Source organism: Pleurodeles waltl, chromosome 10, assembly GCF_031143425.1.
Source record: "Pleurodeles waltl isolate 20211129_DDA chromosome 10, aPleWal1.hap1.20221129, whole genome shotgun sequence".
NCBI classification, from domain to species: domain Eukaryota; kingdom Metazoa; phylum Chordata; class Amphibia; order Caudata; family Salamandridae; genus Pleurodeles; species Pleurodeles waltl.
In genome coordinates this window covers 762,727,452-762,747,335 of record NC_090449.1, presented here as the reverse complement: position 1 = coordinate 762,747,335, position 19,884 = coordinate 762,727,452, and the positions used below count along the sequence as shown (strand labels likewise).

Below are 19,884 nucleotides of genomic sequence, written 5' to 3'. Positions count from 1 at the left end.
CCATTGGCAGTGAACCAAGAATCAGTTTAAAAATGACACATCTCAAACAGCTCTTGCTTTAAAGTCTGACACACATTGTACAACACTGTTCCTTCTCCTGTGCTAGACAACAACTTTTCAGTAACTGGATTGTAATCATTAGTCAAACACACACGCTTTTTATCCTCAGGGGACAAAAATTCAAATGGTGCACTCAATTTCACTGGTGACTCTTTTACCTGTGGTACTCCCTGCACCCTATCCACATCCTGAAAAGGGGCTTGTGACACCTGTTCATGTAGGGCTGCAGTGACTCTAGCCCTGTCTTGCATGTACCAGATCCAGTGTATGATAGTAGCTTCCTGTGCCTGTCCTATACTGTAAGAGTTAGGTGAATTCATCACCCACTGCATGCTTGATATTTCAGGGTTCATACTCCAAAGTTGCAGGGGCACTCTTGTCTTCCCCTGTTCCTGATTTACATGTAAATCAGTGTTTCCCTCTTGCACTGCGCAGAAACCTAAAGTGTGAATTATTTCATTTGCCAAATTAAAACCGCGCAGCTGCTTATATTTTTTCCTAGTTACTATATACCCAAGTGTTAAGATGTCACTCAGATGAGGGCTATACTGTTTCCAAAAATCAAACAAGCTCTTGAAACTCGGTGTAAACTCTAAAATCTTTTGTTTTACTTGTGCCAGTAACTGCACATTTTGCGACGGTACCTCTGCCATGTCCGAATTAATTTTTCTTTGCAGAAGCGGTCTGTAAATAACATTCTGAGCTCTGTTCTCAGTGATATCAGTTAAGGAATGCGGGGTGTTTTGCTCTATGCTCTGCTCACACGGAGGCTCAGACTGGCTCACAGCTGTCTTAACCCCCTCATTATTGGAATGGGAAAAGCCAGATTCTTCTAAAACAGAAGTTTTATAGATTTCAGCATTATCTTGCATTAATGTGTTCTGGCTAATTTGCTCACGTAAATTCTTATTTTCATGTTCTAACTGCCTACATCTCTCCTGCATTTTTCTGTAAGCAGATAAAAGTATCCAAACCCTTCTGTCAAGAAAAAAAGGAACATCATTTTTTTCAAAAGGCACATTTTCTAAATATGCTTTATCACAGCACTCATTCGAAGACTCATACAGTCCTGATAAACAAGAAAACATGTTTCTCACAGCACCATAAGGCAGTTTAACTTCACATGCATTTTCAAACATGGTCTGCCGTGCTTCTGTAATTCTCTAAACAACAAAAAACAATTACACTTTTAAATAGTGCACTTCGAAACTCCAATTTCCGACTCTGAAAACTGACGACCAAGCCAAATAGTTCTGCTTTCCTGCCCTTATCTCAAAACCGAGCTTACAGAACCTCTCTGGAATGCACTTCTGAGTTTAAAGAAGACATTTATTGTTATTAATTCTCCACCACGAGGTTCCTGAGAGACTAAATTAGTAGATTGGAAGCACACGTTCAAAAGTAGTCGCAGCAATGAAAGCAAAATATATCAAAGTACTTCTCAGTTGCCATGTACACAGCAAATACATGTGATTATATTATAGCATAACTTCAAAGCAAAGCATAAAAGTCCAAATTCATCACCGTATGGGCAAGGCTGTAGGGCCTATATTCAGCTTCATCTATCTGGGGTCTGCAAGTTGATGACTCTGGTCAACTGCGAGAAAGAGATTTTCTACCCAAACGGGAGACAGGCAACTGACGTCTAGCTCCTGTCTGAAGTCAAGCAGATTCAATCTACCCCTCCTGTAGCCCAGAGTCATCCTTAAAAGCAAACTCAGTGTGAGAACCGAAGAAACCTGGAGAGTGGCCAATTCTCCCGAGCTCCTCGTTCTCAGACTGGATTGCGAGGTAAACACAAAATCTACGTGCTCTTATCAGCTAAGGTCTGGTGTGAAGAAAACAGCTTGGTCCATCTTGTGGAAAAACACCGCTTGGAAAAACACATCTCATCTGCAATGTCTCAACTGCAATGTCTCAGCCCACGTTAAAGCCAATAGGCAGCTAACCTAAATATCAAATGTAATGTCTAATGTCATGTCAAAGCCAATAGGCAACTAAACTGAGTACAGAATGTAAAGGCTAATGTCATGTCAAAGCCAATAGGCAGCTACACTGAATGTCTAATGCCATGTCAAAGCCAATAGGCAACTAAACTGAATACAGAATGTAATGGCTAATGCCATGTCAAAGCCAATAGGCAGCTAAACTGAACACAACATGTAATGTGCTACTGGTGAACATTGAGCAACTAATATGCGCAGTGGTGAAACACAAAGTCATTGGTCAAACACAATTAATAGCATCACAGCATTCCATAGGGGCGCACGTACTGGAGGCTACTTCTCTATCGGAGGAGTTCCCCACCAGCACATTGAATACTGTCTGTAGCCTAATCCCCCAAAATATATTGTTAATCTACCAATACTGTTTAATCATACTTTATGACCGTTGGACAACCTAAGATCTTATTGGGCAACAAACCTGGGTGTTGGATGATTCCCAGTGGGAGGATGATGTGCAATGCCTCTAAGAGGTGGCCATAAAGGGATGGGTTCAGATTAGTGCAAATAAAAATACTGCATAGGGTGTATTGTATTTCAGCACATTTGCTTCCATTTCGCAAGATCAACTGAACTGTGTGTTAAGGTATGTGGCTGGTTGGGGATGTCTACCACACAATTTGTATGTGTCCTAGACTATGTCTATTTTGGGTTGCCAGTATTCTAGAAACAATCTCTGAAATATTGTTAAGATATTGTTGGAGGACAAGGCTCGTATAATGTTGATGGGTATACAAAATGAACTGCCCACATCGAAATACTTAAAACTATTTTACAATGCGACCCTTATGGTGTCATGTCGTGATGTGGCCAGCAAATGGCGGAGCTGAAATCCTGGGAATCAAGGAGTAAAAGGTTCATACGGGTTGGTGTATGCTCACAGAAAAAAAGTATATATTGTAATGCTGTTCCTTTTGCCTCAAATTCAAATTACAATTACACAAGTTGGTAAAATGTTATTTCCTAATGTTAAAGTTTAATTCACAGTCTGTTCATTTTCCTTGTTCAAACGTTGTGGGATAATGATGTCATCAGCCTGATTCAACAAATTCTTGATTTTTTATGTTTATGTTTGAATTCACATTACACTATATATTGACCACACACTAACCATGTAAATTAATATAGTTCACACATAGGAATCCTGCTTCAGGTGCAGATGTCTAAAATCAGCATGGTCTCATTTTAAAGAAAATTACATCGACTTTGCTTTCGACTTACATTTTAAACAATTCTTGGGCGTGTTCCTTTTGAGGAAGCATAAAATGCCCGATGGTTTAAAGTTAAAATGTGTTTTTTTTTTTTTAATGTAACGGACTTTTGAAGTTTGGATTTTGTCATTTTTATTGCTCATTATTATCTTTGTTGACTGGAGGGTTGCCATTTGTATATATTGTTTTTGTGTGCACAACTTGCACTGAATACGTTCTGCTATATGGTGCAGCAGTTAATGATTTTATCAAGAGCAGCACCTATTGGATAAATAATACAAGAAAATCAAGCATTCTTTTTTGGTCTCAATAGTTACATTTTGTCACTGTTTCTGTGAGTAAAAAAATCACTCTGCAGCTGTGGCCAAAAGCGTTTCCCTTGATTCCATAACATAATTATTGTCTTGGCCCGAGGAGTTAGCTGATAAGCTGTTTAAACTGTTGCGGTAAATATCACTCATGATGAGATTCAGGGAGCCATGTTTTGACAACTAAGCATCTGTCCCTGCTGACAGACTTAATTTCACAATGACGTGAAACGCGCTTTTTGGAATTTGTTTAACTTATACTAATCTTTTTGGCAATATTTTTTTCAACAGAATTTCTACCATGCCAACAAAGGGAAAAAAAATGAAAGCAAGGACATGAATGATAAAAATAAGGAAAGCCTACTAGAGGTAAGGTAAAGGGAGCATATAGACACCTTGCTTTTGTATTGTGATCATTATCAATGCAGTATATATTCATATTTTGCCAGTTGCATAGCAAGCATGCCACTACCCCGAGTTGATGCAAGTACAATGCCCCCTCCCCACACTAGTTGGGGAAGACCAAAAATATTCGTAGTAAGTATGCTATTCAGAAATCAGAAATGTAAATATATACATGCAATTTTGGGGTGTATATTTTTGCTATGTCTTTTATATCGTTACCCCATTGGCTAGTAGAGGTCAACTAACTGGGGATCCATGGACTCCTGACATGCGTTGGCCATGGAGTCTATTCACCTGCTTGACTATTAACAGCTATGCATTTTCCTAAATGGTAAAATTTAACATTTACAGATTGAGCTCTTGCTCTGAAACATACTCCAGCCATACTGACCTTACAGTGGCTGTGGTAGGTAATGAAATCTTGCATTTCCCCTTTAGGTCTGTCCATCTCTGTCTACTTTCTAAAATGTTCATTCGGGCTCCTGGGCAGGGCCCCTGCCTGCTATGCCTTTAAGGAATAAGTGAGATAGTGGGATCTTAGACTCACACATATTGACAAAAGGCTTGGTGAAGGAGCTGGGAAAGTAATGGAGTAGGAATGATAGCACAAGTTAGGCAGAGATCAGTTTAAATCAGTTATGCAGGGTCATGCAATAACGAAGACCCCATGGCTGGGCAGAATGTTCAATGCATTACAACAAGAAAGGTGGTAAAGTGTTAAGAGCCAATGCCTTTTATTCTGTCAGCCAGGCCTGCCAGTGCCCACTGTTACTGCCTTCTGCAAGGAACTTGGAGAGAAGAGTTTGAGGTAGAGGCCATGCTCTTATCCGCACATTAGGGAAATCACACTGCCCTCAATTTCTTCACTACCTGCAGCACAAGAACAGCAGGCATCCCCATACCAAAGGTGAAGGGAAAGCAGAACAAGCACATCTAATCAATAGATGCAGGGCAGGTAGTGCAAGGTACCCTATACCTCCTGGAGAGGTCAGAGCAATCTTCTCCAAACTACACATGCAGGATAAACAGAAAAGGCTTTCATTAATCGTATGTGCAGGACAGGCGGAAATGCAAAAAAAGAGCAGTAACTTCTCTAAACAATAGGCATAGGAAACATAGAGCAAGCACCTCTAAATTAAAGGTCCAAGAGAAACAGAGCAAATGTGCTTAAACTACAGGTGGAGGATAGAAAGAGAACGCTTCTCTAAACTATAGGTGTAGATCAGACAGAGGCTTCTCTAAAAACTCAAAGTGTGGGACAGACAGGACGGGGTTCACTTGTTTGTGGGTTCAGCACAAGAACAGCATAAACTCTGGATGCAGGGCATTCATAAAAGGCCTCCCAAAACCACGGATGCAGAATAGGCACAGCAAGCTGTTCTAAGCTATTGGTACTGAACAAAGCAAACTTTCCTTAGCCACAGTTGCAGGATAGGTAGACAAAACTGCTCTAACCTTATTGTGAAGTATGGGCAAACCAAGCTTCCAGGCATAGTAGGCTTTTTTTTGCAGAAAGGGAAGAACAATCTTCCTTAGGTCACATGTTTGTTAGACGAAACAAAAGCTTTTAAGAATCACAGGTACAGAGCAGGCCTGGGTAAATCAAAAGTAAAAGGCAGAAGAGGCAGGCCAGTCTCCTTAAAACACAGATACAGATCAGGCAAAGCAACTGTATGAAAGACAGCACACGTATCTCTACATCACTGTAATATTTTGTACTTTCTGATTCAATTAGCCATGAGAAGCCCCTTGGAGTGTTAAAAAAAAGGCTGTGTGGGCTCCCTAAAAACCCATGAGTCTTCATAATGGAGCTGTATTGTTTGTCATGGCAATCAAGAAAAGTCCATATTCAATTAAAGGTATTACTGTAAATATGACATTGGTATTATACACACGTAATAAAACACAGTAATAAATTATAAAAGGGTTAAGATGGTGGCTGTTTGTGAAATCACCTGTCTCAGCTACATCAAATGTACACACACAACCCCAAGGAGTTTTATTATAATCTTAGCATAGTAAAGCAAAGATGGCAGCTATTGCCTTTCTTCTCGAATCGGATTCATTGGGGATGTCCTTCACTGGTTCTTCTCCTATATTTACAATTAACACCAGTTTGGTCACATGGGCGCCTCCAGTTCACAGGACACCTGAGGAGTTCCCCGGGGTTCCAGACTGTTGCCTGTCATCTTAATGCTCTACATTGAGTCCCTTGGGGCTCTGATCAAAGGTAACAGCATCAAGATTCACTAATATAATGATGATAAACAACTCTATCTTAAAGTCTTCTTTGCTCCAGTCATCGAATGCCTCAAACACTTCCTGCTCCTCTTGCAGAGCTGAACCCCTAGTGCCTACCTGAAGCTCAAACCAACCAAGACATAGTTCCCGTTATTTGCCAAGAATAACAATAAACAAATACTATATACCTGGCTCAGTGACCTGAATCTTGATGGCTTCAACCCCCCGATGTCACCTAATGCCAAGTCATGTGGTTTCACCTTGGACACCAACCTAGCTCTCAAGGAACATATTTCCAAAAATTGATGACCTGTTACCAACTCTCTATGCTAAAGAAAGACTGTTTCTTCCAAAAAGAGACTTCAGATCTTCTGTATAAGCCCTCACACTCTCCCTTCTGGACGGTGGTAACACTCTGCACCATGGACCCTTGACTCCACACTGGCATCCCTCATGGGCATCCTGCGCTCTACAGCATGTCTCATACAGAGCTGGAGGAAATAGGATCACATCACTCCCAATCTAATGGAACTCAATGGCTTTCTTTACCAGCTTGCACCATCTTAAAGGCCAGCTGCGTCATTTACAAAGCCATCATGCTCAGCATCCTTTCTCACCTTGCAGACAAGATCACATTCTCTGGATACTATTGGCAGACCCTCAACCAGGCCACCTTCAGACTGGAGACTAAGAAGAATAAAAAAGAAAAGCAGGCAGAAGGTGTTTTCCTTCTATGCACAGATGATCTGGAACAACATCCTTATATCCATAAGGGCTGCCTCAGCATTGCTCCATTTTAGGAAAGAGTTGAAGATGCACCTCTTTAAAGAACACTACATCACATTGCATTAACTGTCCACAGTCTAGCTTCCTGTACTATTCCTGATTAACATTTTGCTTGCTTTTGCTCAGTAGAGCACTCAGCAACATTTTTGGCCATGTTTGTGCTACAAAAATACCATAGAAATGCACACATACTGTCTATTAAGTGAATAGGGGTCAAGTTGACCTATGGACAAGCTATGCAAAAGCCTTGTAAATGCTCAGACCCACCATTTCATGTGAAGCACTCAGGTCGGTCTCATCTGAGATAGTTATTGAACCGGTGTTGTGGTGAAAAAATGCAAATTAACACGAAGTGATACCAGATCCTTGGCAACAATTTCCTTGTCAATGGGCGATGGCAAAACAAGCACTTTTAAAGTCTACAATGAGGTGCTGAGAAAGTAGCTGTTTTTACTATACCATACATATACCAGAGAAATCATCTTTCAACCTCATCAAGCAAAAGAATTTGAGGACAGTGGGGCATGGTATTTATGTATTATAGTAACCATGTTGAAAAAAATAAAAAAACAGAATTCTGTATTTGAATCTGTACAGTCCCAGTAACAGAATTATGTGATCCTGGGAAAATCGCTTGGCTGACTTTATGGGGAGTTCCTATCTTCAATTAATTTTACAATGTGTGCTTTGCTAGTGAGATACCAGGCAAATGAGTTGAAGGAAATTCTTTTGCCAGAAGAGAAATTAAATGTAGTTTAAAAACGATGTGTCATTCGATGCATTTTATAACGGTTTATAGACCTTTAATATTACCCATATTTTTGTAAAAAAAAATAAAATGAGCGACAATGTGTAACGTATAGAAGTAAACCTACATTGAGGGTAGAAATCAGCCAGACACGTGGGCAGTAAAAGGGCTGAAAGAAAAGACTGACATGCATTCAATATAGGATGGAGAAACAGAGGAAATACTACTGCTTATAGGTCTGACATACTCCTACAACCTACCCTGCTTTTTATGTTTCAAAAGCCGCTGCTGCTGAAATGTTATCAGAGACAGTGCTTCTCATAATTGAATGCAGCACCGAGACCCCTAAGTCAGGAACAAATTGCCATTTGTAGCCTAAGATCGTAAGCACCTTAAGCTCACTCACTTGGCAGAGAAGCGGTGGTTGTAATGTAGAACCGGAATTAAAACAATTCGGGCAGGCGACTGGTGATTTTGAGTATGGTCACTGACAGCTTCAGCTGCGAGAAAAGGTGGTGCTCGGCCAGTATCTCTGAGCCAGTCTGCCTTGCCCATTGTGGTTCAGTGCGCACTGGCCAGTCAAGAAAAATCCAGTGGTTTGCATGGATCCGTAAATACATTCAGCCTCATAGAACTTTGGTCTGAGCTGCTTTGTTACTGGATGACTGCTTCTGCGGTCATTCCAGTGCTTAATTTGTGCTTGTTGTTTCCGGTGCTGAGCACCAGCACTTATTTGTGAGGGCCGGGGCTTATTCTTATGCCTCAAGCATTTGCTGCGAGCAAAAGACACATATGGGAAAGATGGAAGAAGGAAAAACGAAAAAGCGTCATAAAGGGAGAAAGTAGAAAGTTGCAGGATGAGCTGAACGGGCAGGGGTGGCCGTAAATGGATTTAAGAGACCCGAGATGGCTTCAGGATTACGCTGCCTCAGTACTCAGTGCTGGCAGATTTAATTACAGCAGCGTGTGTTTAAGAGAAGGGCTTTGAGCACCGGCACCTCTTTATTTACAAATTAAGCACTGGGTCATTCTAACAAAGAAGATCGGCTCATGGTTGATGCATTACTCTTTGTCGCCCTCAGACTTCTACCCTGCCCTTCCCAGTGGAGAGCAAACACACAAAGCCCAAGCCACGACCCTTGCAGATACATCTTGAGCAGGTGATTTACTAACTGTTGCCAGTGTATGGCTCGTTGGGCCCCCTTGCCTTTGCTGCACCATTGGTAGCTGCACCCCAGAATTGTTCTTCTATCCACCACAACGTGCAACATGGGGGAAAGAGGCCAACCTACTTCGACCATTAGCTCTCTTCGTTGTGAGGGAAAGCATTTTATTTGTGCACATGTGCAGATCCTCCTAGAAAGTAGCCAATGTTTTCCCAATGGATTTGTTTGACTTAATTGTTTGCAAACATATGCATGGCATCGTTTAGCTGGCAGTTTATTTTTTATTTTTACCTTGAATTACATTTATACTTTTAATGCCTATTGTTTATGTTTGCAAACAAACAAATAAAAAACATTGCAGGCTTCCCAAGGTCAGGCTTATTACCTTTGCCAGTGCTTGCTCTTCCGCTGCCACTGACTAGTGGACTGAGAGGAACGGGATACCTCCTGAAAACCAGAACTACTACTTAAAGCAGTTTTTAGTAGTCTGTTCAACAGTAGACAGAAGGCCCCATAATGTACCTACTATGGGCTGATTTACATAAAGGGCCTCAGGGGCGCAACGGGTGGGTACACCCATTTTCTGTGCCCCCAGGGCATTTGGATATCACAGAAAGGGCCGCAGACATTTGTGTCGTCCCTTCTGTAATAGATACAGCTGTGCACATAAAGCACATTTTTTTAATGGGTATTCCTTCATTTGCGGAGGGATGTCCCAGTGTAAATGAGGGAAACACTACCTCTGCACCCGCAGCACATTACGGATGGGAGTACAGAGGCAAAGATTTTGTCAGGAGGCAAACTCACTGTCTGCCACAAAGAAGTGGTGGACAATCAGTATGCCCTCGAGGGCACCCTCTGAAAATGGGGCGAAGGGGTCACACGGACACCTGCTGATATCCCCCTGCACGTGGGTGTTGTCACACATAGAACCAGCCTGCAGAGGGATCACTGGCCACGTTTAGGTGTGGGACTGGTTCAGTAGTGAAAGGCAGAGTCCTGCTCCATTTTTTACTAACGGTGTACATTTGTGGCTACAGTCTAAATATGTATTAGAGTGCACTGTGCCTGTTTGTGCCCAGTAACAGGAACAATATGCACTGTGTATATAATGGCATCAGCTGTGGCTTTGGTAGTAGTCTTAGCTTAGTTTAGAGTAAATCTTTAAGCATGGGCTTCTTTGCCTTTCTAATCCGTGAAGAAAGAGTTGGTGTATGCATGATAACTGAGTGATCAGTGTGGGTCCATCCCCATTTGTACCAAGTGGAAAATGTATATCAGTTTAAGTGAGGCTATTCTGTAAGGGATTAAGTGATGCATTAGGTTTCATTTGCTTTGAGTGAAGGTACTCATGCTCTGGGATGCAAAGGCCTACAGTCTCTCTGATTCTACCCAGCAGGGACTCATGTCATGTGCCCTTGCCACCAATTGCTCCAGGCCAAGATTTTGGCATCTGTGGCTATCAAAACGTCTACTGATTTAGATACATTTTGGTCACTTAATAGGTCACTGCTAGGCTACAAAGAGAAAAGGGCATCGCTTTTTAGTTGATGCCCCCAAATTGGTCTGATACGGTCAAGAATAGTGTCTTGCAGTGCATGCATCCAAAAATAAATCCTGTAAATGGTGATTCAAACTATGGATTAGAGAAGATAAAATCTCTGCCTCAAAGTCAGGTGATTTGGAAATATGCCTCAGTGAAGCTAGGTAAAGATTTCCAACTTCCCACAATCAAAGATTTCCTGCCCCCTCTCTGCCCACTGCCCACGTAACTGGGCAATGAACCAGCTGGAGAATGTAGCACCCAGAAAAGGTGCAACATTCTTGAGAAGGAAAATCTGGTGAGAGGGGTGGAGGAAATGCGGTGGAGAGCAACACTGGCATGGACACAGAAACTGTGCTTTGTGGCGGGGCCCTGGCTGATCATGCACACAGGCACAGGGGAGTGCGGGGAGAGCATTTTGTGAAGGGTGTGAACAATTATGTTTTACTAATGAATATTCATGTATTCTGAATTTTGAATTTGCATAGAAAATGAATTAATATAGAAAATAATGCACAACATGGAAAATGTGCCTACTTGAGTGGCCGCTAATAATCACAAAGTGTCCTTATTAATAGGAAAATATGTGCTTATGTTTAGATCAATGTATTAGTATGTTATATTAATGATCACGTATTATGTAATTCGCTTTATAAATTGTAGGCCTTAAGTTAGTGAGGTCTTGGGCCTAGTTGCAAAGCCTCACGTTAAGTTGCACTGCTTAAATAATTCACATAAAATGGCTGTTTAGAGAAATTAATACTTGCATTGTTTCACTGCGTTGACCAAACACTAGTAGAAGATTTTCTTTTCCCATGAGAACTTCTTGCTAGAATATGCTGTATTAGCTATTGTGACAATGTAAAGTTTAGTGTGTGTGAAAGCGATTTTCCCAGGAGCTAACAATGGATGCACTAACTGAAGGACAGAGAAATACAAAATTGTTACCTGACGAGTCTGACGATGGGAAGAGGAAAAGAGGAGACAATCATCGACATGTGAAAGACAGTTTAGTTATACCTTAGATTTGAAGTTCTACTTTCATTGGACTAGATGTCAACGTATGATTCTTTAATCAATAGCAATGTGGGAAGAGTTTTAGATGATTTTAACTTAGCCCGACTGCACAAAGAAAAGCGTGCCATTCGGATCATTTGCACCTTCCGTGCTCATTTGTATTTGATTCTTATACTTAGAGAAATTCTATCTTTAACTTTATTGCTTAGACTTTATACTGAATGCTGATACTTAGACTATGCTTTACAATTGGTTCGGACAGCTTAGAGCCCCCTGTTCTGAAGCATTCTCTTTCCTGGTCTTATGCTGACCGACCAGATGCCCAATTGACAAAGACAGTCGCAGCTTGCTGATCCATATCGAGGAGAGGTATTATTAATCAAATGTTAATGTTTGATGTAATTTGTCTTTTGTTTACTAGGTACCAACTGATATTTTGGTAGAGCCATAGTTAGATATTTTTCCAAGTTTGTGTTGACTAAATTGTTTTGCATGAAGCCCAAACATGCAATTCTAATCAGAAGGTTAGCTAGGAGACTCACAGAATATGTTTGATAATTATTTACAACAGTTGATGTTGTTTCTTTGCTGAATCTAAATGTATGCTATTTCTATTACTCATTCTTGTTAGTGATTTGTACTGTAATCCTAGAATGCGTAACCATACATGCTTTAGTTAAATTGAGATGCTTTAGGAAATTTGGTCAACCAGTGTTGTTTCTGTATGCATATCATTTGATTTTGAGATTAAGTTACATGATACTAGCATTGTTAATATAGGGAAATAAGCATTCTAACCTTCACATAAAGGTGTGGTTATTAATGGCCAAAGGGGTCATGGTGCATGGAAATTACTGACTCCCAAGATTATTGATACTCTTGATTGATATTTGTTATTGATTGGTATTGAAATTGAGTCTTATGGTGGAATTTGTTCTAAGCGCAGTCAAAAGGTCCATCGAACATCGAACGCGTCCCCTTCTAAATCAAAGATATAAAGCCAAATGAGGTCAGATGCGCTAACAGAGATGGTAGCAGAGTATGATGGTTAGTCTCCTTAAGAGCCCATCATCATAAGGTCAGTCATTGCATTTGTCCTCTAGAGAAGGTAAGAGAGTGAACATGGTTTTGTCTCCTTAGGAGGCCACCACAAAAGTTTCCCCTCTGAGAAATAGCTGGTCCCCAGAGACTGTAGTAGGGTATTTTTAGTCCCCTAAAGAGAGAGAATAATTTGCAGATTGGGTAAGAGAAATTGGTGAAAGTTGGGATTTTCAGATTCAATGATACAAAGTGGAGAGAAAATGTGTCCCTAAGTACTTAGAATGACTTTCCCAGAACCTTGGAGCTTGCCAATGCTTGTTTGAAGATGTTCTTGGCATTCTAGTGACAGTGTGAATGGAAAAGTTTTTGTGCTTTCACAGCTTATGCAAATCACTGGTGAATTGTAATGTTTGTGAGGGTTTAGGTGGTTGCATACACCAAATGAAGTAGTTGAAGGTGTTTGCGTACTCCGAAGTGTAAGAGTAGAGAAGTCATCAAACTTCACATGTGTGTGGCGCTTTGTGCTAAAACATTGTTCACATGGTTGTTGGTATACGGGGCCTGCGAGGTATAAGACTCTGGAGTATATTGAAAAGTGTATGAGACACTTAGTTTATTGTTGAAATTTGTTTGGTTTGATAGGTCAATCGGGCGTGGTTGACAAACCTGAGAGTGCGTGTTAAAGTAAGTGAAAGGTTTTTCGACTGAGATCTGAAGAGTCCTATGTGCACCAGGACAGAGCCACTGATCAGTTGAGAGTAAAATTTTCAATTCAAATTTTGCTCGTGAGTCAGGGAAACTGAGAAATAAAGAGTAGCTGCTAGAGTGAAAGGCCGTCAGTGAAAAATCCGTAAGGTTTCTGAAATGATTGTGTTACCCTACCTGCAGTAAACAGACACATTGAGTTTGATTTTGTTTAGTGCTTGCAATAATTTTGCATTAGTTGCGTGAGTCCGGGTTTAGGAGGACAAGCTGATAGACTTTGTCAGCTGCTGGTCGTGTGAGTGTGATGTCATTATAGCCACGCTGGGATAGGTTGGTTAGTGAGAAGGGTCAGGCATGGATTGGCGGACAACCGTGAAGCGTCATTGGTTGAGAATTTCGGCGAAAAGGATTTTGGGACTGGAAGTCACTTCCTGATATGATTGAAAGTAGCCTAAAAGTCGCAAAAATTAAATTTTTCAAAGTTTTAAAGAGTGCCATGAGGGGACACATGTATATTTCAACGAGTATAGGAGAAAGTACACCACCAGAAGGTACACCCGCCTATAAAGTATGCAATACAAAACTACACCATGTCTTTGGCTGAAACAATGGTGCAAAGTGACAGAGAAAGATGGGAGTTTAGCGTTTCCTGCCCATGGAACATTTAATTTGAGGAGTTTAGAGAATTTGAGGAGGGGACTGTATGATTTGAAACCTCCTCAGAGACTAGCACAGTTCGAGGCATTAGCTATTTGGGAACTAGCAGCCAGACAGCAGCAGCAACTGAAATTCGAGAGAAGAATGAGAAAGTCTGAGAAGCTACTATCAGAGGCTAGATGGGACAGTGACCAGAGATTTTGGAGAAACAAGACTTTACAGGGAATTAAGTTGTTTCCTGCAATTACACAAGAGAATGAGAACGAAGCTAGAAAAAGCACGAGAAAGAGGGATTTGTATCCTTCTAATGACACAGAGTCTTTAACTCATGATGAAGAGTCAGATGATGATGAATTCATGTTACAGTTATTGAGAAATAGTCCCCTGCCATATGCAGCTCATGAGAGAAGTTCAAACACCAGTTTCGATCCTACAGCCCCGATATCAGTTAAGTAGAACACAGAAACAGATACAGGTTAACCATAATTATCCAGCTACTTCGGCAGTTAAGAGGCCTATGCCGCCAATGGATATTCCAAGAATTTACCCTGATATGCCTATTGTAGATACTGCAACACACTTGATAGTGCCGACAGGACAAATGTACCAGAAATCAACATTGGTTCAGATAGAGTCCACCCCAAACTTGATGTCCCCAGTACAGTCACAAACAGTTCCTTGATACACTCCTGTAAGAGAATCACAGTCAGGGATGTTCACCATAACAAATCAGAGTACAGGAATGGTGCACCCATGAGAGCTAAATGTCATACCAAGCCCAGATGCAGTGTCATTACCAGTTACCATAGGTCCAATCATACTGTTGTTTGCCCAGGGAAATAACGAGAACACTGAGCAGAAATCTCTGATCCTTAGTGCTGGAAGGGAGAGATACAACGCAAATGCAGAAATCTCTGAACCTGAGTGCAGGAAGAGAGATACAACGCGAATGCAAGAATGACAACTACCATGAGACCAACGTTTGATGGGACAGGTCCGTTAATTGATTTAAGTCCTTTCAGTACTCCTCCAAATAATGAGGTGAGATCATACATAGGTCCAAATCCAGCCATGGTGATACCAGAAACCCTGAATCTAACAGTACAGCAAGTGCCAGGTGTGAGTCACAATAATGTTATGATACAAGGTTTGACAGCTCAGCAGTTAACTGAATGGTTAGAGATATTGAGTAGCACTCAAGAAGATCCTAACGGAGGAAGTGCCCTGAATTTGATCAGACTTAGTCTAGAGGCAGAAGACCTAATTGAGGGAACCATGGGTTTAGGCAGGATGGATACATTCAAGGAAGACGAGTTGCGATACTTATGCAAACTGATTACTAACAAAGCGGGAATAGTGCATCAGAAATTAGCAGACCTACCAGAGAAATACGACATAGAGGTTGAGAAAACAAAGCATTTAAAGAGGAGTTACAGATTAGACTTTGAACATGAGAATGCCCGTAGTGAAAATTCACCTTAGGGAATTAATCCAGAGCATTCAAGCATGGGGAGCATTAGACAAATGGGAAGGCAGATGGGTGAAGAAAAGAGACAAGAAGAAAAGGGATTCTGCAAATCTTACTGCAAATGTGCAGCAGGTTGAGGACCCAGTAAAAAGTCTACCAATGAGAGAGATTTGAGTAGGGAATTTTGTCCATGTCCCTTGGAGCAGAAGTGACATTCTGTCATTTACAAGTGGTTATCCCAGGTTGAGAGAGAAGCCAGTAGAATGGTAGCAACAGAGAGACAGGTTTGGGAAGCTCATAAAATGCCTGTGGGAGGACTTGAACACCCTGTTAGAGATAATAGAATAGTTCCAGCAGACTTATGGATTGAATGCAAGAGGAGCGTAGATTGGCCAACAAGAGAACCTCACAGAGATCCAGCAACAGGCGCACCATCTCCTGACATAATGAAATATTACTATAAGGTGATTGAATTTCGCCCAAGAATATTGACTTGCAGAGAATAGACAGGACAGCCCAGGAAGCAAAGGAGTCAATACATGCATATTACGAGAGATTGTTTCAGGCGTTCAAACATTACAGAAGTATAGAAACGATTGAGCCGAAAGACATGATTCATTTTGTGTTAAGATTTGTTGAAGGATTGAGACCTGAAATTAGCCAGATGATTAAGAGTAATTTGATTTGCTGGCAGGCAAAGCCGATTGATAAGGTATTGCAGTATGCAAAGTACCGTAGTGACTAGATTCAGTTGGAACAGAGAAAGTTGAAGGAAAAGGCAATGGTGATGCAGATTAAAGTGGCAGAAACAGGAATGCAGGGAAATTTTCCACAACAACAGCAGAAGGGAAATGTATTTTTTCAGAATCAAGCAAGAGCTAGAGGTTGTGGAGGAATTGGGAATGTGAATCATAGTCCTGATTTGAATACTGTGGTGGTTCAGAATGATGTGTAGGGAATGAAGAGATTGTAGTCATGTCACACTTGCGGAGGGCTCGAATATTGGAAGCGGGAGTGTCCGATGTTAGTACAGGAAGGTGTTGTTCAGCAAACAAATGACATCAATTCTTTTCAAAACATGAGAGGACCGAGAATGAAAGGTCATAATCCAAATTTTCAAAGCAATGTGAATCTGATGCAAGGTTTTCAGCCCATGCAACAGATGCAAATGCCATGTTCGCAAATTCAAATCCCTCAAGCCCCAATGGAGCAGCAGCATGTGATGCTTCCTCAGCAGGTCACAGGTCAAAGGTTTAACCAGAGTAATAACACAGTGCACCAGTTCCTGTTACAGTGAGAATGGAATAAATGATGATTGGGTGAGTGTGTACTTGCTGCTTCCTTAGAAGTAGATCAGAAAGGTCCATATGTAAAGGGGAAAGTAATGGGTCACAAAGTTTCATTCTTGGTTGACACAGGAGCTACACGCTCTACGGTAAGAACTGCATAAGTTCCAAACTTTCCCCTTTCAGGGAAAACAGTCCAGATTGTAGGAGTTGTGAATCAATATTTGACCAACCAATTACGGAACAAGTTCAGGTTAAAATTGGCAACTTCAAAGGATTACACAAATTCATAGTTTGTGACTCGAGCCCAGTAACCTTATTGGGAAGGGACTTGTGTAAAACAAGATGTTAAATTACTTGCTCAAATGATGGAATTGAAATTCAGACAAAGAGTGATGATGAGGATGACCCAGCTCCAGAGACAGATTGTGAAACAGTGAACAAGGAGTATCTTTTGACTAGCTTCTTTCCAGTTTTTACAGTGAGAGATCTTCCTTCTGACTTTCAGGGAATAGTTAAAATGAAAGTGTGGGATTTTACAGGAAAAGACATAGATCTAATAAAAGGGGTTGAGGCAGTTAAGGTTCCAATCAAGCCAAATGCAATTTTCCCCCAGATTCCTCAGTACCATATGACACAGGACACAATTGAAGGGATTGCACCCATAATTACAGAATTTGTAAACCAAGGAGTTTTGAAAGAAGTGTTGAGCACTCCATGTAATTCACCTATGATGGGACTGCGAAAGCCTTGTGGGAAATTTTGAGTTGTCCAGGATTTGAGAAAGGTAAATGATATTGTGATTAAATGTTGCCCTGTAGTGCCAAACCCAGCAGTGATTTTGTTTCAGATCCTTTGCGATGCTGAATGGTTCGCCGTAATAGACCTGTCACAAGCATTCTTTTCTGTTACTCTTCATGAGGATAGTCAATTTCTCTTCTGTTTCAAGTTTTTGGCTCAAGTCTACTGTTGGTGTAGAATTCCTCAAGGGTTTTCAGAGTCACCCTCCATTTTCAACAAGATCTTGAGAAAGAAATTGGAGTCACTGGAGATGCCTTTCCAGTCGACATTGGTACAGTACATTGATGATTTGCTGACTGCATCCAAAAAAAAAGAAGGATGCAAGTATGATACAATTGCCTTACTGAATCATTAAATGAAGAATGGTCATAAAGTGTCCCCAGAAAAATTACAGTACTGTCAGAAAGAAGTGAAATATTGGGGTCACCCAATTGAGAAAAGAACTAGGAAAATATCCAGAGAAAGGGTCACAGCCATAATGCAGATGAGTCCCCCAGCAACACAGAGAGATGTCAGGATGTTTTTGGGAACGGTAAGCTATTGTCGCCAGTGGATTCCCAACTTTTCAGTCATTTCAAAGCCATTGCAGAAGCTGACTCACAAAGAAGTTACTGATCCCTTAGTGTTAGATCAAGCCTGTATGAAAGCATTTTTGGAGTTGAGAGAAAGTGTGTGCAAAGCCCTGGTTTTGGGAATGCCTGGCTACTCAAAACCCTTCACTTTGTTTTGTCATGAGCGTGATGCTTGTTCTTTGTCTTGAATCAAGTCCATGGTGGTGTAAACCGCCCAGTAGCATATTTTTCATCTACTTTGGACCCAGTTGGCGCAGCTTTACCAGGCTGTCTGCGCTCAGTAGCCACGGTTCAATTGAGCCTCATTCAGAGTGAGAGCATTGTGATGGGACACCCTCTGACCGTTATGGTCCCACACTCCATTGAAGTTTTACTTACATGAACCAAAACACAGTACCTTACTGGTGCCAGACTGACTCGCTATGAAACTAGCATCCTGGGGTCCTCAAATGTGTCATTGAAAAGGTGCTTAACCCAGCAACCTTACTCCCAAAAGAGAATGTTGAAATTCACAAATTGGAAGAAGTGAACATGATTGTCTCGAAGTAACTGATTTGTGCACAAAACCGAGACCTGATTTTACTCGTTAGGAGGAAAAGGACGAAATAATGTTTGTTGATGGTTCCTGTTTAATGGACAACACGGAAACACAGAGCAGGATATGCTGTGTGCACAATTTCTGGCATACTTAAAGCGTCCTAGCTTCGAGGAGTATATTCTGCACAAGTGGCAGAACTGGTAGCCCTTACTAGAGCATGCCATGTTTCTGCACAACTTACAGTTACCATCTATATGGACAGCCAGTATGGATTTGGAATAGTCCATGATTTGGGCCAGTTGTGGTCACAGAGAGGTTTCCTGACCTCTTCTGGTTCACCAGTCAGAAATGGTGAGAGAATTCATGAGTTGTTACAAGCTATTCAAATGCCTGAAAAGATTGTCGTGGTGAAATGCAGTGCACACCTGAAATCACAAGATTTTGTGTCAATGGGAAATGGATGTCTGGATCAAGTCGCAAGGTTTTGCGCATTGAACTGTATATCGTTCAAAGATAAATGGGAATTGTTATCTGATGAAGTCGAGAAGTTCCTGAGTTATGCATTACATGTTATAGATACCTTAGAAGAATTAAAAACATTGCAGGATAATGTTGAAAGGGAGGAAAAAAAGTCATGGGTCAAATTGAAATGTGTCCATCATGAAGATGAACTATAGTTTTCAGAAGAGGGACAGTTGGTTTTGCCAAATAGCTTGCTGACTCGAATGGCTAGATATTATCATGGTCAAGCACATGTTGGGAGGGATGCTATGATTAGAGTGTTTAAACAAAATTGGTTCAGTCCAAAGTTAAGACAGATTGCCGAAGCAGTTTGCCATTGTTGTGTAATTTGTCAACAAATGAATATGGGCAAAGGGACAGTGGTCAATTTGAGCCACACTGGATGAGCAGGAGGTCCATTTAGCAGAATGCAGATGGAGTATATTGAGATGTCTGAGTGTGGAGGATTGAGATATGTGTTGGTGATTGTTCACATCATTAGCCATTGGATTGAAGCTTACCCTAAACGAAGAAATTACAGCCTCACAGTAGCGAAGTTACTGCTTAGGGAACTGATACCACGTTTTGGGTTTCCGGTCTCTTTAGAATCATACAGAGGAAGTCACTCCAACAATGAAGTAATTAAATTACTATATTCAGCTTTAAACATTGAGCAGAAGGTACATTGTAGCTTCCGCTTTGAAGCATCAGGACTTGTGGAACAGTTGAATGGCACTTTGAAATCAAGAATGGTGAAACTGTGTGTTTCCACGAATCTGAAATGGCACGCCGCACTACTGTTAGTTCTGATGACAATGAGGAACACA

The 19,884-nt window shown here is 41.1% G+C and overlaps 1 protein-coding gene across 2 annotated transcripts in view; it reads left to right on the top strand.

Moving 5' to 3' along the window:
• The window catches only part of APBB1IP (amyloid beta precursor protein binding family B member 1 interacting protein), an 895,472-nt gene that overhangs the window by 678,532 nt on the left and 197,056 nt on the right, over positions 1-19,884 (top strand). For both annotated transcript variants that reach the window (XM_069211356.1, XM_069211357.1), the window contains one exon: positions 3,874-3,951. In XM_069211356.1, the coding sequence (XP_069067457.1) occupies positions 3,874-3,951 (78 nt within the window). The remainder of the gene's footprint in view (positions 1-3,873; positions 3,952-19,884) is intronic.